The sequence below is a fragment of the Triplophysa rosa genome, linkage group LG14, assembly GCF_024868665.1.
Source record: "Triplophysa rosa linkage group LG14, Trosa_1v2, whole genome shotgun sequence".
Lineage (NCBI taxonomy): Eukaryota > Metazoa > Chordata > Actinopteri > Cypriniformes > Nemacheilidae > Triplophysa > Triplophysa rosa.
The window spans coordinates 5,001,956-5,027,434 of record NC_079903.1 but is presented as its reverse complement, the minus strand read 5'-3'; the positions used below and the strand labels follow the sequence as shown (position 1 = coordinate 5,027,434).

The following is a 25,479-nucleotide window of genomic DNA, read 5'->3' as shown; positions in this document are numbered from 1 at the left end:
ATTTGATCCCCTGCTGATTTGAGACATGTCCAGCTGCGGAACCGCAGCAACAGTTTCTGAACAGCAGCCACAGAAAGGAGGGGCGGAGCTTGCGTTCTTACACGAAGTCGCGCCACCTAGAGTCTTGGAGTGTGATTTGCTATTGTGACAAGCGAAAACGTCATATTCTTAAATAAGGCTACTTTTCAGGTCTCACATGTGTAAGTTATAATAATACATTAAGGTATAGTACAAAAAGCCATTTAAAACATCAATCTTGTGTAGAATTATTGTATAATGAATGCGTTTCATTTTATTAGCTTATGTGTTCTTGTTGATGGTGTTAGAAATAATGTTTCAAACTTGAGGCCATTCACGGAAGTGAGGGCGGAGTTATTGACGACAAGCATGGCGGAGACCACGGTGAGTTGTGTGCAATGTTTTCTGAATTTTGTATTAAATAACGATCGTATATGACGTTATTTGCTAAATATTGAATTTGTGCATGACTGTATCAACGAAGCTTAAAGTTGTTGCCATGTTTTATTGTACAGAACATTTTTTTCTGTAGACGTTTCGATTACTTTTCGGAGCACATGTTGTAAATGGGCATTACCTTTATTCTAAGAAATATGTATGGGGTTAGTTGGCGGATTAATCGTACATGTGTCATATGGTGTGACGAAGCAAAATTTAGAAAACAAGATGTTAACATTCCATTGTTTTAATAATGGCTTTATTTATTGTATATAATAGCATAAGGGAGATTTATCTTTATAGTTATTTTACAAATTTGCATATTAGTCTATCAACTACCCGTACATAGTTTATTCCACTTCCCTTTGTTATATGCATTGTTTGCGAGACGATTTTACTTATCGTCGAGTTTTTTCATCGCATTTGTCACTGCTGATATCATTGTGTTTTGCATTTATCTCTTGTAGAGACATATAACGATCCAGCGAGGTGATTCTTTACCCGAGTTGCAGCAATGCAACAACAGTTTTTAGGATGAATGAGGAGGACAGGAAAGAGGCCCTCAGCAATCTGATGAAAGGACTAGAAGCTTCCAGAGAGCCCTTTACAATTCATTTTATGTTCGGGCACGACATGGAGTTGTTTTTGCAGGAATGTCATGACAAAATGGGCCTAAGAGTAAATTGTTCATTTGTTCAATTGTAATTTAATAATTTGTTTTACACCATGTTTGATTGTTTCATTTAAAATAATGCTGCTGTTTTTTTTTATTAAAATGTCTGCTTTCATGTAGAACAAAGCAGAAAACCATAAAACAATAAAACTAATACATTCATACAAAATGCCCACAAGTTTGAAACATTATTTCTAACACCATCAACAAGAACACATAAGCCAATACAATGAAACGCATTCATTATAAAATAATTCTACACAAGATTGATGTTTTAAATGGCTTTTTGTACTATACCTTAATGTATTATTATAACTTACACATGTGAGATCTGAAAAGTAGCCTTATTTAAGAATATGACGTTTTCGCGTGTAACAATAGCAAATCACACTCCAAGACTCTAAGTGGCGCGACTTCGTGTAAGAACGCAAGCTCCGCCCCTCCTGTCTGTGGCTGCTGTTCAGAAACTGTTGACAGTATTGGCTGATTTTGTAGGTTTGCCTGCTTACAAAGAAATGAAAGGTCTATATTTAACTGATAGAGACAGAAAATAAAATAAAAAACAGGGGAAAAAATGTTATATAAAGGTTATAAATTGATTTGCATTTCAGTCAGTCAGTTTGATCCCCGAGAAAAAATAACTGTACTTGGTGGAGAAACCCTTGTTGGCAAGCACAGAGTTAAGACATTTCTGATATTTAGTCCACTCCTCTGTCAATCTTTAAGGGTTCTTGGCTGTCGCTCAGCAAATTGGAGTTTTAGCCTCCTTCACAGATGTTCTATAGGACTAGAGACTGGCTAGGACATAAAGGGCTGGTTTCACGGACAGGGATTAAGACTAGTCCTAGACTAAAATAAATCTTGGAGCTGTCCAAAGTGATAACAACTTGCACGGACATATCTTAAAATACATCAGTGCCATTGTGTTGTCTCAAAATGCACACAAGTAATGTTTTTAGTGTGACATGTTTGTTAAAATCACTTAAATTTCATAATTAAACTAAGGTCTAGTCCTGGTTTAAACTAATCCCTGTCCGGGAAACCGCCACTTAATGTGCTTCTCCTTAAACCACTCTTTGGTTGTCTTGGCAATATGTTTTGGGTCTTTGTCATGTTAAAGGCACATCCACGACCCATCTTCAGTGATCTAGTTAAGGGGAGGAGGTTCTCGTCCAAGATTTTACGGTACACTGGCCCGTCCCTCAGCCCCTCAATGCGGTGAAGTCATCCTGTATACCCATGGCAAAGATAAAAAGCCCTAAAGCAGAATGTTTCCAACACTGCTTCTCTGTAGGGATGCTGTTCTTGGGGTCATATTCAGCATTTCTCTCCCTCCAAAAACAGGAGTCAATTTTGGTCTCACAGCAGTACCAACACTTTCTCCAAAGCCTTTTCTGAATCATTTTGATGTTCATTGTCAAACTTGAGACGAGCCAGACGGGTCTTCTTGGGCAGGAGGACCTTGCGGGTGCTTCAGGATTTCAATCTATTGTGGCATAGCGTGTTACCAATGGTTTGCTTGCTAACTGTGTTCCCAACTGTCTTGAAATCAATAACAAGCTTCTTCCATGTAGTTCTGGGCTGATCTTTAACCTTTCTCATGATCATCTTTACTCCATTGGGAAAATCTTGCAGGGAGCTCCAGACCAAGGGAATTTGATAGTTATTTAGTATTTCTTCTATTTCCAAATAATGGCACCAACAGTTGTCTCCTTCTCACCAAGCTTCTGTCTGTAGCCTAGTCAAGGTTTGTGCAGGTCTCCAATCTTGTCCCTGACATCCTTTGAAACCTATTTGGTCTGGACCATGGTGGTGGAGAGGTTGAATGGAAGATACAGATTCTGTTGGCAGGCATCTTTTATATACATAACAAGCTGATTTAGGAGTACTTTTTTATAGTGACAGGACTAATCTGCCGTCCCTATAGGCACGTAACCAATCTGTGGAGCCAGAATTCTTGCTGGTTGGTAGGGGATCAAATACTTATTTCACTGACTGAAATGCAAATCAATTTATAACCTTTATATACATTTTTTCCCCTGATTTTAAAAAAATATTCTGTCTCTATCTGTTAAAATAAACCTACCATAAAAATATTAGACCCTTCATTTCTTTTTAAGCAGGCAAACTTACAAAGTCAGCAGGGGATCAAAGAATTATTTCCCTCACTGTACATGCGCGTAAACATACTTTAACAAATATATTCTTTCTGCACGTTTTGGTATTATTGCAAATTGTTCTGGTATATTGTATTTTTAGGTTCCCAGTCCTGATAACAATATTTAAAATAATAATATACCTAAATTAAATATACTTTGTTCGAATAATTGATAGTCCCCGACAATACAACGTAGCATGTATTGCAGTTACGTTTCATCAGTGTACACTGCATACAGGAAAAACTTGCAATAATACCATGTCTCTTAATACCATGTACTGTCTTTAATTTTTCCCTTTTTTAAATATGATGTATGTAAAGCTGCTTTGCAACAATGAAAATTGTGAAAAGCGCTACATAAATAAAATTGAATTGTAAATTGAATATTTATATGATTTAGGAGAAAGAGAAAGAAATTCGGGACTTACTCTTTATTCACATGTTTTATAAGGCTTTAACGCTGGCAGTTCAGTTTGAAGAATGGCTAAATATTTGTATAAAAGCAACCAAAAGATTGTTCTGAATGGAAAGACTTAATCTTATGCTCAAGCAACGGCATAACAGGCTTTCAAACAGATCCTTGTTCTTCCACACCTCAAATAGTTTTTTCTTACAAAAACACCTCCCTTCTCTCCTCATTGTAGAGCCTGAGAGAGTTTTATATAGAACAAAAAACATTTACTTAAATATCCATTAGAACAAAACGGTCAGAGAAGGCTTTTAAAGAAAAAGAAAAAGCAGAAGCACTAGAATAAAGACTTCAAAGCTTTTATGGATTCGCAATTTCAAATACAAATAAGCACATCGGTCGGAAAAAAAGAATAGACACACACAGACTCTATTTGATCTCCCTCTCTTTCCGATTCACAGGTTTGACCAATGAGATCTCACATATATGAAATGCAATAGCGTCATTGTAGCAGCCAGCAACAACTTCAAGCAAGGAATCTGTGTTTATAATAATGATTTATCATTGGAGCTGTCAGGTGGGATTTCTCGGAAAATGCCAGTTTGTCATCTTTGATTTCAACCCACATACAGTAAACATAAGTATGTAAAGTAACGGCCATGGCGATATAAAGGCAAAAGTTACTGATTGCAGTTTAAAGGGGTCATATGGCGCAAATACATGTTTTTCTGTGTCTTTGGTGTGTTATAAGTTGCCCATGCATGTATTAGACATGTAAAGTTGCACAAATGAAAGTGTCGGAACAAAAGATGCATTCTATCTAAAAGCGAATGCTCACCCAGACCTTCCTGAAACGCCTCGGGTAACCACACCCCCACAAATCTACGTCAGTTCGTGGTTGACTAATAGAGCATTCCCACCAAACACGCCTTGCGCGAATAAATCGCGCTATTCACGCATAGTTGGACGCTTGAACATTTTGAGTTTACTCGCTTCATTGAAATTCACTTCACAACAGATGCAAATTCGCTTCATGGGAGGGGCTTCTGCCAGGCGGCTCCAGTCTCGTATATATAGCTCAAATTAAGTAAAGATCGTTTTTTACAACTCACCAGATTGTCCGACCTCCTCACTCACTTTCTTCCAAGCAAGATCCTTTTTATTCCCGTTTCGATAAAAGTAAGATGTATCATACAGCTCCGGGTATTCACATACAGCGACGATGATTTTGTCCTCCACTGCCTCCGATTTCTGCCACCGCTCGCTACATCATAATCACGTCACTATTAGAGCAAGCTCTTGATTGGTTAACGCGGCACAAATTTTCGCCAAAGTTCAGATTTTTCAAAACGCGCGTCAAACGCCAGAAACGCTCAATTTGCACGAATCGCGTCATTCGCAGGATGTCCTATCACGTCTTTGCATTGACTTAACATGTAAATCACTCGCGCTTAACGCTTCATTCGCAGCGTTTTTTAACCTTAAATCGTGTATACACATTACATTACATCTAAAACAAACCATAATATTAATTTCACCCGTGTCATATGACCCCTTTAAAGCATGATATTTTAGTCTTGGACTAATGGACTTCAATGTAGGGTTAAGAGAAGAGAGTTCATGACGGAGCTGTATCCTTTATAAACCCAAACAACATACAAACCTTCTCGGCAGTCTGGAAGTATTCCTTCACGAGATCTTCCACTCTCAGCTGTAAAACCTCCGAGGCAGGACGAGAGAGTAATGCTTCAAAATCCATCCCTTCTTCTGCAGGACACACAAAGTTAAAATCTGATCATTTTCGGTGCATGTCATTCATGCCATCACGATTAAGAACTAAACGATTGGAAGATGTTACACTGATTTTTTACTGCCGCTGAGGGTTGTCCGGTACAATGCAGAAAATGGTCATCTCATTACCACATCAGTTTTTTTTTTTCAATAATTGTCTGTCGTTGTACTCTTTGTGCATGCTGTAGTGTAGTGTACACGTATGTGTGGCTTGCCTTTAACGTTGTCTTTGGCCTCTCTGTGTCTAATAAAATGCAGGATATCTTTAGGGTTTGCCACCCGATCGACGAACTTTTGACAGAAGCGCATGGTATTAAACGCTTCAAAACCCCCACTATAATCCACCTGAGGCACAAGAAAGAGGGATGAACATGAAACAGTGAAATTATGCATTTTTAAAAAGCAATTCAGTGCCATCATTACTCGGGCTAATATGAGATGAGATTTTTACTTTCACAACACATCTGGTTTTGAAAGGGAAATTCTTCATGTCACTCCAAACCCGTATGACTTTCTTTCTTTTGCAGAACACAAAAGATATTTTGAAGAAGGGCGGTAACCAAACAACACTGGACCTCATTGGCTTCCATTGTATGACCACAAAACCACTGCGACATTTTTCAAAATATCTGGGTGATTCTCCCGATATCTTGGTTTCAAGATGTCAAACATGATTTTCTTAAAAACACTCGCATTAACAATTTTCCTTTTTAGTCATTGAAAAACAAGGTATGACATGTTTAAAAGCATTCATTTCAAAACGTTTACAGACAGTTTAACACAATTTTGAATATTTTTACAAAAAAGCCTTAAAAATTCTCATTACCGTAACCATTTAAAGCTGTCAATCCCATAGCATGTTTTGCTAAAAAAACAAAGCCATGATGCCTGCACGCTTTTATAAATCATACATAAGACAACAAGGAAGTATATTTTAATAGAAAATTATACATGTAACATTTTTTAAATGCGGAAAACTACCTGTTGAGAAGGAATACAGTCATGTTCACATCATGAAAAGAGAATATTACGTTTTTAAGTAGAAAAATATCAAGTAATCTGTTAACCTGTTAGTCATTTGAAAGGTACTGGCAGATGTGTTTCTTCAAACAAAATCAAACTTTAATACAAATATCTTTGTGTGTAAACAGTCTTTTAAAAATATTACAGAGGATGAGAATATCAGTCATGGACACTTCTCATTTCCACGATTTCTTCATTTTTTAATAATCATGAATATTCTGTCAATGAATTTTTTGTCATTTTTTGTTATTTGAGATAACAAGAACATCCAACAATTGTTTTATATAATATAATGTAATGCACTCAGACAAATTGGGACGCGTTAAGGTAATGAGAATTTCAGCAGAAAAAGCAATAAAATACACAATGATGAAATGATGCGTTGTGCAATGTAGAGACACATTTGTTTATTTTGATCATTTTTGTGTTACCAAATTATACGTTTTATAACTAAAATCTTTCCTGCCATGATGTTTCAGTGGTTCCGTGAGAATGACCCATCTTCTTTTGTGTCCAACACAAGAGTCATATACAGGTTTTGAATGACATGAGGATGAATAAATGATGACAGAATTTTGATTTTTGCCTAAACTGTCCCTTTAATGAACTGAGAAAGCCGTAAACAAGAAGAGATGGTGTGATACAGACCCGGAGTCTGATGAGAGGTTTCTCAGGGGTTAGTGGGTTTCCGAGTCTCTCTCTCTCTGCCTCTTCGAGCATCTCCTCAATCTGACACAAAAGATTAAAAAAGTGCATCACGATTACAAAATGCTCCATTATTCCTGTGTGAATTCTTTCCCAAATTTAACATTCACTGGACCTTAATGGTGTAATGATATTCCTACCTCCATCAGAACTATATAAAGTACATCTCACAGTAAGTTTTTAACAAGCCCGTCCATTTTATACTTTTCCTTTTGTTTCACAACCCTATTCCTGTTACGGTCTCCCTCAAACGAATCACTTTTGTTGCAGCGTTCATCAAGACACTTTGAATAAAAGCACCTGCTAAATAATAAATGCCAATGTCAAACAGCTAAAATACATCTAAAAACAAAACTCATTAGCAGCTCTTTGTAGCCTTGGCAACACGGTCTGCTGGTTTTCACTGGTTAGATCAGGATCAGATGTCATACTGCCACATTCACCGTTAATCTTGCTGAAAAATGTTTTCCAACCAGAGTTAAGCTGTGCCTTCACTTCACAATGCTTGCTTTCAGTGAAAACTCAAAACAACTCAAAATTGTTTATCACTCCATCAAATGTTCACATATTTTAGGCATGTTTTATTATCGCAAAAACAACATCTACACTGTGGTCAATATAACTGTACCATGACATTTGGATTAAGCTTCCCATGTCCCCGCCTTTTCGATAAAAATAGTATTTTTTCCAAGTATTTCAGCGTAATTTATTCATTATAATATAATTAAAGTGAAGCAGATATTGGCGAATGCATGAGAACACGTTACACCGAAATCCATAGTCCTAACGCCCCGTTCAGACCGCCAGCGACTGGCAGCGACAGAGAGACGAGATCTCATTAATTTCAATGGAAGCACGGCTACTTCCGGCAACACCAGCGACGGTGACCGTGGGCGACAGGAAGTGGGAGTGTCTAGCTACGTGACAAAGTTGAGATTTGCTCAATTTAATAAAATGATGAGCGACTTTCGGGAGCGACAACCAATAGGAGTAAAGCAGCCGAGCTCACGTCATCCGTCCCACGTTAGTTACTGCAGGGTTTGTTTATAAATGTTTCTAAGACAGCCAAAGCTAGGAACGCCTTCTAACGACCTCATAGCAAGAGACTGGTGATGCACAGCGACAAAGTCCCTGGCGGTCTGAACCCAGCGTAACTAACTTGTTTTTATTCATCTGAAATGATAAAACGCACATTTTGCAGTCATTACAAATGTACCATTTAAAATCACCTTTTGTTGGCAAAGCTGCTGCAAGACTAAGTCTCAAATAAAAATGGTCTAAATCTGTTCCAGGCAGATGCTGCCATCACTATCATGTGTGAAACACTGGTTCATCTTTGTTAAATAGTTTGTGGTGACAGAGAATGAGCGAGCGAGCCCACTCATATGTACGCTTCATTGAGTTCCATCTCTCATAATGCAACTGTATTTGTTACACAATTATAGCCTTTGTGTTCATTATACCATTACAATTTTCTCGCTCGATTGGCTCGACCAAGTGATGAACAGCTTAGGTCTTTCCATTTAAACCTACTGCACAGGTTCTTCCAGTAATAATAGTTTTTATGCATGAAAACAGTTTTTCACGGATCTAGTACAATTCTCAATTTTGCTTTTATGATCTCCTACTGTAACACTGTCAGATAACCAGTAACGCTCATTACGTAATATACAGTATTTGTATTAATTTGGTGATTTTACTGGTAATGAAACTGCAACGTCCCAGGGCACGTCATTTCATTACTATCAAATTACCAATTGACAAAGTTGTCTTTATGATCTCCTACTGTACATTTACAATAACGCCCCGTTATTTTAATAGCATTAATATTACCATGTACATTACTACTATGTACAATACTATCTAGTAGTGGTGTAAAGTGCGATTTTTACTTCTGCGTCAGACCTACGCCGTAGCCTGACGCGCACAATGTGACACGGAAAGCAAGCGCTGTGATTGGTCTGCTTGAACCCCCTCCCTCCAGGTAAAAAAAACTCTGCAATAGCATCGGGTTTACTCATACAACTTTCTGAATTAATTATCTAAATAAATTACGTCTTTTTCTGTAATTAATAGCTGAAGCTGCAAAAGTGACTGTTTACGCTATCACTGCTAAATGCTTCTCAAATACGTACACAACGAACCGCTTCTTCTTCGGCTCATGTCTTGGTTACACAAGTAAGAGGCCTACGGCATAGGTCTGACGCAGAAGTAAAAATCTGCATTAATAGTACATACAATTTACGGTTCGGTATATACCTCGGTTTTTAAGTCATGGCTCGGTTCAGTTCGGTACAGTTAAGGGAAATAAATGCTAAACAAAATTGCTTGTCTTTTTGAATTAGCTTTTGTAAACATCAATAGTTTACATTTTTCAAAACGCAAGTTTAAATAAAATGCCAGCTTGGTTTGAATAAAAAATAAAATTTTGCTGATGTCCTTTTGAAACATTGTATCTCCATATTTTGTGATTTTTATTTTTTTGCCATAAATCATTATTAGCAGTCACCCTTTAAGTTTGTCACTAGGTTTAGCAAATATCTAACCAATAAAAAGCATTAAAAAGTGCTTGTCAACTTTGACGACAGAATATTTAATTAATGTAATTAAAAAGTACAGTGTTTTTCCATTTCCTAAAAAACTGTGAATTTGAACATCCAAGGTTTCGGAAGTATGGAGGACTAAACCTGCAAAAATTATAAATAAATGAATGTATAAATAAATAAATATATAAACGAATAAATGTAATAATATGAAAATAAATACAGGAATGAATGGTTTGATAAAACAAAATAATTCGTTTTAGCTATTATTGATCTTAGCTTTAACTTTTCTTTTCATTTTTTAAATTGATTTATTATTTTTTGTGTCCATTTTTAATTATTTTTAATTATTATTATTTTTTATTTTTAGATTATTTTATTTATCATTTCCTTTTATTTTTACATTTATTTATTTATACGTTTATTTATTTTTATATTTATTTATTATCGCATGTATTTATTTCCACTTTTATTTATTTATTCTTGAATTTATTCTTACTTTTCTGTGTCTTGTATGATAATTAGATGGGTTGGTCTTGCCTACTATTGGTTCAGCGTAGATTGAAGCGTTTGATCGATTACTCTTGACTTGTTTTGGACTAACGTCACGTCACTCACTGATCGTTTGCTTCGTGTATAACGTTAAGTAACTATGGCGGGCGCACAATTAGCTAGAGAGTTACAGCATTTAGCCAATGAAGTCGATAACCATGCATCAAATGACTATGTGTCATTCAGATTAGATGCATTTATTGATGATTTATTACAGATTGACGGCGAGATAAATGACAAAGTTCTCCCTCGGTTGTTAGCCTCTTTGCAGCACATTCAAAGTCTGTGCGAGTCAGAGGGTGCTATGGTATGGTGGCGTTACAGTTCAACTGGTGAAAATCATAAAGCACAAAATGTAATAAGGTTTAACTACACAGATGAGCTTGTAAACCGAAGTCGCAAGCTAACGCTTTGTCAAAGTGATAGTTATAAGCAGCCTTTCGGTTAGAAAAAGCGTAAAGATTTAATGTAACATGATGTAACATAATGTAAATGAATTGAGACATAGTGAACTTAAGTCACAAGTTAACACGGTAGTAATGAGCATCGTTCTTTCACTACAGGGGCCATCAAATGGAAACCATTCCTTCTAAAAAGACGTGGTTACTAAACGGTACTCGTAAACTACATTCCATAAGAGATAAATAACACAGAGGTCACAAGTTAAAACGGGCATATTCCCTTGATTCATCCAGCTGCATATTGTTGTGTGACATCTTGATATTATTGCAAAGATCCGCAGCAGCTAGCATTGCGAAATAGCTTAGTGTGATTGTTACCGTAGTGACACGCTGCCTCACTTTATTGTATGGGTACGAATCCCGTGTCAAATCGCTTTATTTATTTTTTCACCTCGCTTCAGCCGTTACGGGCGATCATACCAATAATTTGCAATCTTAACAAGAATGTCAAAATCATGTAACAAGAAAGTCTGTGTTTATTAGACATCTTAATATCAAGTCGTCTTGTGCTTTCAGAATCGACGAATCTGCTGAGGTCGTTCATGCACCTCTTTGGCAGAGGACCTGTAACCGGAACTTGGTCACCACCTTAGCACCCCCTGACTCGCACAGATTTTGAAGAACTTTGTCATTTATCTCTCCGTCAATCTGTAATAAATCCTCAATAAATGCATCTAATCTGAATGACACATAGTCATTTGATGCATGGTTATCGACTTCATTGGCTAAATGCTGTAACTCTCTAGCTAATTGTGCGCACGCCATAAACGTTATACACGAAGCAAACGATCAGTGAGTGACGTGACGTTAGTCCAAAACAAGTCAAGAGTAATCGATCAAACGCTTCAATCTACGCTGAACCAATAGTAGGCAAGACCAACCCATCTAATTATCATACAAGACACAGAAAAGTAAGAATAAATACAAGAATAAATAAATAAAAGTGGAAATAAATACATGCGATAATAAATAAATATAAAAATAAATAAACATATAAATAAATAAATGTAAAAATAAAAGGAAATGATAAATAAAATAATCTAAAAATAAATAATAATAATAATTAAAAATAATTAAAAATGGACACAAAAAATAATAAATCAATTTAAAAAATGAAAAGAAAAGTTAAAGCTAAGATCAATAATAGCTAAAACGAATTATTTTGTTTTATCAAACCATTCATTCCTGTATTTATTTTCATATTATTACATTTATTCGTTTATATATTTATTTATTTATTTATACATTCATTTATTTATAATTTTTGCAGGTTTAGTCCTCCATACGGAAGGACAGCGACGATACAAATAAAATAAAATACAAACATTGAATAAGTAAATGTAACAATTCTTAAATAAACGAAAATATAAAATGAAGTGAAAAATACAATCAAATGTAAAAGATAGGGATAAATAGTTACTATACAACAGTAATATTTAATTTGACTAAATGAAAAAATACTATCCTAAAAAATGTACTCATAAACCAGGGCCCAGTTGCATAAACTTAGCCGCTAAGTTCAGACTGTGTCTTAACAGCAATTCTTACAGACTAGGAATTAGTTAGGATTAATCAGTATTACTTTTCATATTTCAATTATCCCAATTTAACTTTTTATGTAAGTGATTTAAAGAAGTTGACCAGTCTTGAAGAAAAAAAATGAGATGACTAACATCTAAGGCTAGTCCAAGCAGTTTATGCAACCGGCCCCTGGGGTGTCCAAAGTCGGTCCTGGAGGGCCAGTGTCCTCCAGAGTTTAGCTCCAATGTAGCTCAACACGCCTGTCTGGAAGTTTCTAGTCTGCCAAGTGAGATCTTGTTTACCTGCTTCACATGTGTTTTATTAGGGTTGAAGCTAAACTCTGCAGGACACCGGCCCTTCAGGACTGACTTTGGACACCCCTGCATAAACCATAGTAATAGGTACTACAGTATTTTTATTATAAGTGCACAAAAATTTTAGTAGTATTTTAAAATGATTTTACTACTACAATTACTACTGTCATAATTTGCTCCAGTTAACCAGACTTTTATTTTGACGGGTCGTCGTAAACACTTTTGAGTTTTAGTGCGTGTTTGATGTCTTTGTGTTTGATGATAGCTCAGATAGTGAAATGCTTGTGAAGTAAACTAGTGTTAGACATTGCATTCGGTACACATACGTTACACCCCTACTATCTACAGTACATGCCATTCATTTATAAATTTGCTTGTTTAAAGGGGTCATATGACACAGCTAAAACAAATATTACAAAGGAGGTCTTAGTCAAATCATACCACGAAACTGACGTAGATTTGTGGGGGTGTGGTTACATGAGGCGTGTCAGGCAGGTCTGGGTGAGCATTCACGTTTAGATAGAATCCATCTTTTGTTCAGACACTTACATTTGTGCAATTTTACGTGTCTAATACATGCATGGGCAACTTATAACACACCAAAGACACAGAAAAACACGTATTCGTGCCATATGACCCCTTTAAAACATTTTTCAGTATACATTGGAAATCTGTCCCGTTCGTACCGATGGGAGAATGGTTTCGATACTGTGTGATATGGAATCAGAATTGAAAATGCTACTGCCAGAAACAGAAGCTGTCAGATAGCTGGCGTGTGGGTTCAAAAGCACTTTACTTTTACTTGCGCTCCATGATCTGAACAAATGAGACACATTGATTTAACCCTTCAAGCAGACAGAATAATGGCTTCCAGAAAAGCTTTTTATTTTCTATACTCTAGGATATACATTTTCTTGCTTTTCTGGGAAAGTTGTTAACAAAGTGCTTTCTTTGTCAATACCGAAAAAATGCTTTCAAGGAAAGACTTCTCTATGAATGAGACCCATTTATTTGTGTACTCTTGTGTGAGTTACTCGCGCATGTTGCTGTACCTTCTCCTGGCAGAAAGCTTGGACTTTCAGCGTGACGTTGGGTTGCTCTGGACTGAACAGGTCAGGGTGGTCAGAGAGAGTGACATCCTGAATGAAAAACTGCCTCACGGTCTGTAGGGGAATTTTCTGAAGGTTCATTTTTTTACCTTTCACTCGCAATAACCCAATGTGCCTGCGGAAATCCAGAAAAACACAAAAATCCAAAAATCGCAGACACATCTATAAATCAGACACATATGGAAATGAGTGTAAAATGTTTGAGAATGAGACATCAAATGCAATTCAATGCAAAGATTAAGAAAGACACATTTGAATTTTTCACAAAATACAAGGGCAACAAAAACTGTAAAATAGTTCCTATGAAGTGCTTAGAACGCAGTCAAACTGTGTGTGTTTATGAAAGAAAGCGTGCACACAAACTTTTTGACGGCTTCTCCTGGTGACAGCGAGGTGACCACGGAGCTGCCAGGCTGTGTGACATAAAACAGCTGCTGTTCGTTACGGACCGGAGCGATCTTACATTCATGCTCATGACCCCACACCACCAGATCCAGGAAATCATCTAAAAACTGCTCGGGGATGTAGTTAGTCGCCCCATGTTTACTCCTGCAGACACGCACAAAATCAATGCAAACGCATTTTCAAAAGGTCTACAGACTGCATTCAGCTTTCTCCCGTCTGAGCAGAAATAAAACACATTGACCGTTCTGAGAACAAGACGGCCATCTAAATACACACCCAACGTTTCCTCAATAAAAATCAAATCCAAGTCTTGAGAAAATGTTTGAAAAAAAATTTCACAGCAAGACAAACATTTTCACCTACATTTTAGTTAAGAAGAGCAGGTTTTTTTGTCATGTACTGCCAAAGCAAAAGTCACATTACTTTTTACGAAAACAAGGACTGACAGCCTGTCTAACATGCTACAAGCAATACAAACCGTGCATGTATAACCGTGTCAACTATCATGGCGTAATGCTATAAATGGATTAGGGCTGTGCAAAAATATCGATACATGTAACTATCGCAATATTCTTTTTTTCAATAGTGTATCGATAGCGATACCTCTACTATCGATCATTTTTTAAAAATCATGTCATATTCATACGGCCAAAAGTAAGTGGAAGCGAGCATGGCGAAAAATATAAGAACGCTTGGAGCTCTCAGAGCTGATGTGTGGGTGTGCTTTGGTTTTCAAAATAAGTCATGGAGTAATGAGTTATATGAAATAATGCTGTGTGAAGGCTTCGCAAGTCACTTGGCTACTGCAGTGCATTAGACAAAAAGTTTATTAAGAAAAGTAACAATGACATTTATTGTGCTTTCACGGATGTGACACCAGCGCATTTACAGCACGGATGAACCAGGGTTTATACTGCCCATGTTCAGTGTTTTAACTGTAATCAGGGCTCGACATTAACGCTTGTCCGGGACAAGTAAATGTTTTGTATGGGCAAGTGAGAGAGAATTTTACTTGCCCGACCGGACAAGTAACTTGAAAAAATGAACAGTGCGACATATATGTAGAATAATAAGAATATATGCATTAGCAGAGCTGCGTGTTTGTCGCGGTTGTGCTTGTTTGTGTGTGACAATAATCAATGGCGCACCGCACTGAGTCCACGCGGACGAGGAATCCTGTTATTTAAATGTCATCTGGCTGTTCTGGGTGTCTGAGTGAATTATGTGCACAGTTTAACATACAACACGAGTGATGGTCGAGTATTTATCTGCGCTGCACTGTATGATGATTTGAACACATGAACTTCATCTCCAGAGTTGCTCTGAGAGTTTATTTTACGAGCGTTTTAGTGTTTGAGTGAAGCTATCTGCAAACAAGCGTCTTCCCAAAGATCCGTCAAAATAAAAGTCCCGTTAAATTGAACACTGAGACAAAAAATACTGTATTGTACTATTGAAAATTGAAGTGCCCTTGTAGTAAATTGATAAACACTGTATACTATAGTAAATTTCAAAAACAATATAGTAGGAATTTTACTGCAGTTTACTATAGTAAATACTATAGTAACCTACAGTAATTTATGTGGACAAATATACCACTATTGCATAGTAAAAAGGAAAAACACAGACCGTAGAAATATTAAAACAAATTTAGGTAATCTAAAAATGATACGGCCCTAATTTATCCATCTGTATGTAACATTAATGTCTTTTGTCAGTCATCTGCCTGTTCATGTTGAACTACACTTGCACATTTCTGCCTGTGCTACCAAACTTTAAACCTCTCTAGCACCAGTGCTATGTGCAAAAAAAGTTAATTTACAGCCTTAAAACTAATAATAATTTTCTGCTTGCCTTTGTTTTATAGCAGTCACAGAGAGTAACGGCCTATAACCAAATTCAGGCGGCCAAAGCGGACACTAGTTAAAATGCTTAGAAGCAAACTTGACCAATCTAAATCCGAAACAATTATATTCATTATATTATATTATAATTCAAATGAAATATCATTTTTTTATCTTTGGACAAGTAATTTTTGTACTCGGACAAGTGAATGTCAAATTTACTTGTCCGAAGGACAACCACATGACAATGCTTAATGTCAAGACCTGTGTAATGCACCACAACAGCCAAGTGACTTGCGTGAGCCACCTAATTCCCCTGTGCAACCCACTTGAGGGGTGCAATCCACAGTTTGAGAACCCAAACCTCTGATCTAAAGGTCCATGCATCACACATCATGGCCACTCTGCAGAGGTAAGGGATGTTTTTACACTTATCCTTACAGAAACCCCCCGGTGGTGCACAGCATGTTGTATTTCTAGCTCTACTTTTGACATTTTCTATTTAAAGTATTGCAATATATCGCAAATGTGTACCGCATCGTATCGTATCGAAATACATAGCAATATATTGTATCGTGACCCATCTATCGTGATATGTATCGTATTGGGAGGCACTTACCAATACACAGCCCTAAAATGGATCAAATCTGAATGAATAACCTGTTTTGATGGATGACAAATAAGTTGAACCAGCTCTCCTCTTCTTCTCTGGGTCTGAGCATGGTCACCTGATTATTAACAAACATCCGGTAGAGCCTCTCGTCTGGAATTGAACCTGAAAGCACAGAAAACCTTATTTTACAACTTTTATAAACTCAATTTTTACAGCCCTAGTTATCAGGACAGCGCTGAAAGTTTGTAGAAACCTTATACAATACGTCAGGTATGGTACTGTATGGATGGCCGAATGCAATTTAACTGAAACTGACCAATGTTCAGCAAAATTGGACTTGACCAATTTTATTTTGTATTACTGTATTTTTATGACTGTTTTTGAAATTAATTTTATTATTACATTTTTAGTTATATATTGTTATATCCATGTTACTTTTAGTTTAAGTTTGAGAACTATTGAGCAATTGCTAAATAAATGTGATGGTTTTATAGAAGTATTCCTCGCTCTGACTTCATCTGACTAGAAACTGATTCAACTGGTGTTATTAAACTAAACACAGTCAGTGCTTCACAACATCACGTACAGTAGTAACATTGCCAAGCGATGAGATTGAGACCATCATTATTTGTAAAGACAACAAAGCACATGACATAACAGGGTTTTTCCTGGCTCAAAATGAGGCGGAGATGGTGCCATCCTGATCTTGTACACACACACGTAACGTTAGGCCTACCGTACCTTTAAAGTGGCTTAACCAAAGTGACTTTGAGTTTGACATATTAAAAGTTCTAATAAAATTAGATAAAAATGACAATTATTAAGTTATATAAAACATTACTTTTATTCAACCAAACAGAAATGTTTTTTTTAATCAAATAAAGCTTTTTTATCATTTCAACTAACTTTTCAGCCCACAATAGCCAACTGAATTAACCAGTCTTTCTAAATGAGCAAAGCTCATTCACATCTTGCATTCTCTGTGGTTCACTTTAAATTATTCAAGGATCTCTTATATTCGCTAGTGACTGAGGTTCAATAATTGAAACGAACCGGTTCAAATGAGTCATTCGTGTGCGAGTCGTTCTGAACGCAATGTGCGGTCATACTGGCGAACTCGCTGTGTTCAGTATACACTGATTCAACGATCCAACTGCACAGCTTAAGACATTACAATGATGTACGTCATGTTAATTTAATACATTTCAAGAAATTAAACGTACTTTGATACAAAACAAACAGCCGTGAAACACAGGCTGGCTCTTGTTCTGCAACTCTTTTTAGCGCCTCAGTGTGCTCATAACGAAACAGCGCCTCCACTGTGGCGTAATGTCGCAACTGCAGTTACAATTGACAGTCTGTTAAATGCACGCAGCATTTCTTGTGAAGACTCGCAACATAATTTTGGCGAGAGCCTGAGGCGGCACGACATTTGACGGAGGCGGCCGCCTCCAATTTCTCTATGCAGGAAAAACCCTGCATAATATTAAACAACAGGAATGAAAGGAATATTTAAAAATGAATATGAAACTTATAAATGATGCGCAACACAATATTACGTCTGTGCTTCAGATGTGAGAATTTCAGTCACACGCAGGTTGCTTCAAAGAAACTTAAATCTTAAGATCCCTCAGTTCCCTGAGGATTAAACCCTTGACTTTGTCAATGTTAGTGTCGTGCCCTACCAGCTGAACTGCAGAAAGCCCATTAAACGAATCGAATAATGTCAACAGTTTTCGGTTCATTCTGTTTGTCACAGGGCCAGATTTACTAACAGCTTGTGCCAGGACAAACGCCTCTTTTGGTATTAAAAACAACACATCATCACATCATCCCTTCGTGTTTTGTACATTATGCACGTACACGCCGATTGCCAACAAAACACAGACGTATGACTTAGTAATGACTTTCTTTTGTCTGCAGAACACAAAAGAAGATATTTAGAAAAATGTTGGTAACAGAACTTCTACTGTAACCAATGCAAGCAAATGGAGGGCTGTTACCAACAATCATTCATAATATATTATTTTGTGTACTGCGGAAGAAAGTCATACAGGTTTGAAATGACAAGAGGGGGAGTAAATGATGACAGAATTTTCATTTTGAAGGTCCTTTAATTTCACGTCAGTGTCACGCGAGCGGTTGCACGTGAGTCCAGTTCAGAGACACTATAGCACATAGCTGATCATATCCAAGATCATACGCGCAAATCGTATCTGATCGGTTTCAAGTCTACACAGAGTGTTGAATGTTAAGGCTCAATGGAAGAGATCGGACATCGCAGCCTTGATGAGTAAAGGAGAAGACAAACGCCAGTGTCACTCACCAACGTAAATAACAAGCTTGAAATGACACATCGCTGGTCTCACTGATCTTCCCTAATGTTTTCAATAGACTTTTACACCACTGTGGCTATCACGCTGTTAAATGCAGCTTTGCTAGGCTGACTGTGCCGTAAACGAAACCCTATTGGTTATTTTAAAAGGGGGGCGGGCCATTCAATATGTCTCTTGTCTCTGCATTTTTCCATTGAAATTATGTAAACATAGCAAAAAATGCTGCGCGTTCCAAGGCATTTAGGCGGGTCTTTAAACAGGATTCTATAAATATGCACACCTATAACACTCTTTGCCATGCACCCGCGTTCTGTTCTTGTTAAATGAGCTCGACAACGACTCGCATGCTGAACGAGTCACCTCCCGTCATTCTGTTTGTTCATGAACAGATGACTGATTCGCTCATTATGTTCACGAACAAAGATGTACGCCTGCATTCAAATCATTGATGAAGAACAGCTCTCTCTTATTCAATGAAGGGCATATGCATTCAGATGATATGCATCTTCACAGCCCGCACTCCAAAGTTATTAGCATTGATTTATTTACATTTAAGCATTTATCAGAGTGTATCCAAGGCAACATATGAAAGAGAAGAGTACAAAGAAGCGATTGGGTTTACGGACCAATCACAGCAGTGATGAGGGATTTGCACATCTCATATATAGGCTACTGCTTTTAGTCCCTTCTGCATCTCTTTGAATCTGCAAGATGCCGGCAAGTGCGGCGAGATAACTCATTTCTCATTTTCAGAGAATATAACCTAGAGATATCTTTCTTTTTTTATATTTCTATTTGTGCAGTATCTCGCTATAGGGTAATCAACTCCTGTACTGCAGACGTGAAGCAGATAAGCTCAAGCAACACAGTGCTGTGAATACAAATGAAGACTACCAATGTAATTCTGGAAGAATAGATGAGATGGATTTGAGCGCTTATTATTATCTAAGTATCATCTAACCTGGTCTAACTTATTGATCACATAATTTAAAGTAATAGATTTAAAGTACATTTTTTGCGTCATCGTTTTCAAAAGCCTCTGTTTTTAAGTCCAAACTACAATGTGAAAACTGCATTTATCCACTTGAATTTATCCACTTTGGAGAGTGTCTTCAAAAGGCTGTCTCATGTGGACAGAAAGCCAAACTGGAGAGCAGTTTTTTTTCCATATCATCATTTCTTCTGTTATTTTGTATTTCTGTTATTTATTCCATTTTGTTTTATACTGTTTTTGTTGCTGTTAATTATAGGTCATATATTAAAACATGAACACAAATAGTGCATCCAGTTTTTGTTTACCCAAAAATGAAATAGCTGTTAATTTGCTCACCCCCAGTCCCCCAGTACATCCAAGATGTAGGTGGCATTGTTTTTTCAAGAAGATATTTATGAAGATATTTGGTTGAATTAATGAAAGTCAATTTCATAAAAGTCAAAAACGTTAATACATTCAGCACAAAAGTAATCAATGCCCCTTGACGTTAAACTGGTGTCTTATAAAGCGAATCAATTGGTCTGTGCAAGAAACTGAACACTAATATCATAGATATGGCTATTATCGAATCTTCAGGTGAATTCAAATCGCATTCATGTGCCCCACACACTTATATAAGGTCAGATCCTTTGAAGTGCAAGTTCTGGAGCGAGATGAACAGCTGTTTTCGTAAATATAGCTGTTTAAATCATACATAATGAATGCAGTAATAAAAACAACATAGTTTTTCCCTTATCTGAGACAACAGTTTGTGTGGAGTACCCTTCCTGCAGTTACTTTTAAGGGCACAAGACGCGCTTTGGAACGCGACCTATCGCGTGCGCAAACCGATTGCAGACTAAATAACATTAAGTTTCTTGGACAGACCGATCAAATCGACATATGACGTCAATCGTTATGAGCCGCGGGAATTACTTTTGTATTGAATGTAGCAGCGTTTTGGACTTTCAAAGATGTGGCGTCTCAGGACATGCATTTCTTAAAGCATATAGTCTTAAAGTCTCTCCACTTATTTGAAATGTTAAGGCGGGTGAGGTAAAGATGATTGGTGGGCTGCATTTGGCCCGCGGGCCACCAGTTGACTAGCCTTGATATAGGCTATGAACAACTGACTTTTTTTGAGTTGAGTAAATAGAGCTTTCTAGTAGGGATGCACCAAAATGAAAATTCTTGGCCGAATAAAAATAAAAATTAATAAAAATTAAACACTTGGCCGAAGGCCGAATATGGTTTTTCGTATTTCTTCTATATATTTAGCCAATTTTTTTCACGTTAGCATAAACTGAATGGTCAAAATGCGCTTTTTATATTTTGTCTTGCTTTTCAATATAATACAATATAACTTAAAATAAAATTGAGCAAAACAAGTAGGCTAAATCAAAACAAAAATTGACCCTCTCCCTTCACGAATAGCCTATATTAGGCCTATAAATGAGTGCTGAAAGAATGTACTGTACTCTGTACCCCTACAACAAAACACTTCATTCTCTCCTCCAAACTCCGCCCACAAAGGCTGACCGTTCTCTCAGAAGGGGAACTCGTGGCCGGGATGCACAGAACAAACTTTGACAAGTTGTTTAGTACAGGGAACTGTGTGTACATGACCACTGTATGATGTCAAAGGATGTCGCGAGCGGTGGGGCTACTGTCAGACCACCTGCTCCAGTCTGAAGTACAAGTTACCGACCAGTAAAGACGCTTTCATTCAGAAATCAGACGGCTTCATCTATCAGTTTCAAACGATCTCCAAATCCAGCGTTATATCCACCATTTATATAACATCCATCACTGAAATGCCGTGAACAAACAGACACACCTAAACTTCACTATCACAAGAGTATTGAGCTGCAGCGCTGCGCAGCCCATCTTGACGCAGCGCAGATAACATTGATGGTAAGCGGGTGTCGCTCGACGGTTGGCATGCTTTTGGCCAATTAAAGGAATAGGATCCCTGTGATACAGGGATGCAGAATTAGAAAAAACTTTCCGAAACAATTTGGAGTGCTGGGGGAGTGTATCAAGTACAGAAATACTATGTCATACGTCCAACTCGTTTTTTAACACGTTGACCATGTTAAGCCTGAGAAGCCAGCACGTTAACATTGTAAAGAAGTCAGAATGCATGACATTGCATGATAGCTCCGCTTTAAAATGCTCCACTAGGGATGGGGAGTCGACTCCCAAAGCATCGATTCCTCGACTCTTAATGTCCCTAAAGTCGGATTCGACTCCTGGGGATGCTCATATTGACCGTTTAACCTTTAACCGATCGAAAAAATTTTGACCGGTTAATGCTATCAGTTAAACGATTTAAAAGGTATGTTTATTTTAAGTAAATAATATTAACAATATTTTTTTAATAATAAAATTAATTTAATAATACGTTTTTAAATAACTATTAAATCGTACATTTTTTTAGTTTTCTGTATGGTGAAAGAAAAACATGCTAAGCATTAACTCACGGAGCGTGCAGACGCGTGCGACTAGGTGTAAATGCCCTTCCGGTGTAAATTCAAATCCGATCACGCACAAGTCACTTGAAGAAACTGGACACGTGTAATTCATCTGATTGTTGAGGCCACATTTGTCAGGGCTTTACTCCTACAAACGGAGTGCCACTGCCAGCCTTGCTCAAGTTCTTTGTTTTAAATGTAGACACGGGACAATCGTGCTCACAATGTGCTGTGACATTCTCTGTCTTCCCGGCGTGTCTACGGCTCAGCAAAGCTAATAGTGGAGCTACTGCAAGGGAATTTCGGTGCTAGCCATCAATTTATCCTTTACATAAACTTCTCATGGATGCTTAGCATCGGAATGCGCTTTGGAAAGGAGAAGAAAATGGCGCGACCGGTGGTTTCCCTGCCTTCTTTTAGACATGATGTAAAAATATGAATAAGTCAAAAATAATGTTTGTATTTTGGGTGGTATAGCATTTCGGATTTATATATGTTTAGCTAAGACTGGCTGGTGGAAAGCAAATGTGACGCGCTTCCCGAGGCGATTTCTCTACATTCCCGGGACATCAGTGCCATCTGAAAGGGTGTTCTCTGCCGCGGGTCTAATTGTCAACAAGCTCCAGACTGTCACCAAAACACCAAATTGGACACCAATTGTCCAAAACGCCGCTGGTTCGTGAATATGTGAATGCAGGTGCTGTTATTGATGTATTCGTTATGCTGCTGTTTGCATGTTAAAATAAATCAGTGAAAAAAATGTTTGTATTTTTAACGTGTCACAGACCCTCGTCAACTGTAGTTTTGTTCTCATTTCGAAGTCTGCGTCCATCGGATGTCGCATACTAAGGCGTATTCGGCAGACAAACGCGACCTCCGGAGGAAGCAGCCTTCGAAATGAGATGCAGCATGTATTTTTATTTAATTCCAATTTATTGTTAGAATCTTATCGGCTAAACGTTAATGTTCGGATAACGAGTGTCGGTTCTCGGTTAGGGAAATTAACCGAAATGAGCATCCCTACGGAATCGACTCTTGTCGACTCTTTTTTGACTCTGTAGTTTTTAATCTTATCATTGACTCAAAACTATTTAATTGTCTTTCTGATTGGCTAAAAATCATGTTTAAGGTAAAAGTCATACCTCCACTCTCTCTGATTGTACACATTTACATCTGATCCAAAACAATGCGGTAATCAGAGCATGAGCGACGCCTACAGGTACTCTCACAAAAGGGCACGCAATATTTCCTGTTCATTCTTCACCTTCAATCCGAAACATTAAATTCTCACATTCTTATCAAAAACTCTCCTATATTTCGTCTGTCCCTATTCAAGCTTTTATTTCTCTAAACAACTGTTAAGACTTTGTAAGTTGCTATGCTTAAATGCGAGTCATAACTGGACACAAATCAAAATCAAATTGGTGGAAACAAATTATATAAAAGCATTTCTTCCATCTTAAAAGCGTAAAAAATCAGCAACAGCAAGGAAGTCACAAATCATATATTAAGTTCTTGTTGCTGGGTTATTATTATAGCATATATTGTTGGTTTTAAAATGACAAGTTGATCTTTTTAAATACTTTTTTTTGTTAAATGCCCAACACAGAAAGGCAATGAGACATTACGAAAAGAACACAAGGTAGGCTCAACGTCTTTTCTCCTTTTAAAAAAAAGTGTTGAACTTAGCCTAGGGTGAATATAATAATGAATTCTTAAACAAAAATAAATAAAATATGTTTTAGGCTTGTTTAGTGCACATTTACAGAGCCTTAATACAAAACAATGAAACGCGGTGTCTTTAAAGGTCTAATCAGACGAGCACTTTCAACAAGTTGGTATGATTTATTAAGGTCGTCATGAAATGTCTGGAACATATTTTGCTTAAAAACACTCAATGGCTGTGTAAACAAAACCCTTCTTGCCTCGTCAAAAACAGCTATGCTCACAGCAACCGTTTTGGTGCATGTCTCTTTAAATGATAATGAGTTACAGCGAACCCCACCCCCCTTCTGTCCGGCATGTCAACACAACACACGTGCAGTGGCAATGGTTTAGCTAAATTATATTTCCAGAATTCCTCTGCGATTAGTTTCGTCTTAAATGTCTCAAATCATTCGTCCGGAGACCAAAAAATAAGTCACAGCAAACAGCTAATGCGCTTATGTTGTGCGTGTATGCTTACCTAAAATCCACAGAATCCACTGCAGATCTCAGAGGAATTACATGGATTTTAGCGCTGGTCATTGACAAGTTATAACGTTACACACACAACATGAGAGCTAGTTTGCTGTGACAGATTTTTCAGCCTAAGCACAAATGATTTGAGACGTTTAAAACCAAACTAACCCCAGTGTTCGCCCCTGTTCATTACCAAAACAGCTTGCTGCAGCTAAACATATTAACGCACATAATGTAATGTATTCATACAGCTAAACTCCAAGTGTCCATCTGCACTTATATACAGTAAGTTTAACACTGGCTTTGAATGTTCTATTTAGCCCGTGACTGACTTAGCTCCCTTCACTATCATATGCTAACGTTATCCTCCTATATATACGGTACATTTACGTCAATTCAGACTGTTGATAAATATTACTTACATCGGTAGTTTTCTCTTGTTTAGTCGGTCTCGATCCCTCTTGAGGAACAACTTTGAAGCTAATCCTGGTTGTAGTGTCCCAGGTTGAAAAAGCACTCCGGTTTGAAGTGATTCGCACAAACAAGCAGGTTTTTACTTATTGTTTCTGATGGATTTCCACTAAAAATAAAATAAATCCACTCCTGTCTCTTCCTAGGTTTGGACTCTGTGCAGCGACTACATTGCATGTTGTCCACGAACTTTAGCCATGGTGTCACGTACACCGCTGTCGCTTGTGAAAACAACAATGGTGGAGCGCGGTGGGTGGAACTGTGTAGATTAAGGGGCGGTAACATTATAATAAAATCCGCTTTGGACGTCACAATCGGAGCGAAATCTGAACGGCTCGATCAATCACATGCTTGCAGGGAAGGGCACACCAAAACAAACTTACTGGGTTCTTATTTTTCACGTTTTCTGGGTTGCTAGATGCACCGGGGACCCGATTATAGCACTTAAACACAGAAAAAGTGGGGTT

General features: G+C 37.4%; 1 protein-coding gene across 2 annotated transcripts in view; it reads right to left on the bottom strand.

Moving 5' to 3' along the window:
• Window positions 1-25,479, bottom strand: part of mre11a (MRE11 homolog A, double strand break repair nuclease) — a 58,714-nt gene that overhangs the window by 18,515 nt on the left and 14,720 nt on the right. For both annotated transcript variants that reach the window (XM_057351592.1, XM_057351593.1), the window contains exons 7-12: window positions 16,625-16,739; window positions 14,079-14,264; window positions 13,659-13,830; window positions 7,159-7,239; window positions 5,703-5,832; window positions 5,360-5,463 (exon numbers count right to left, since the gene is read on the bottom strand). In XM_057351592.1, coding sequence (XP_057207575.1) covers window positions 5,360-5,463; window positions 5,703-5,832; window positions 7,159-7,239; window positions 13,659-13,830; window positions 14,079-14,264; window positions 16,625-16,739 — 788 coding nt within the window. The remainder of the gene's footprint in view (window positions 1-5,359; window positions 5,464-5,702; window positions 5,833-7,158; window positions 7,240-13,658; window positions 13,831-14,078; window positions 14,265-16,624; window positions 16,740-25,479) is intronic.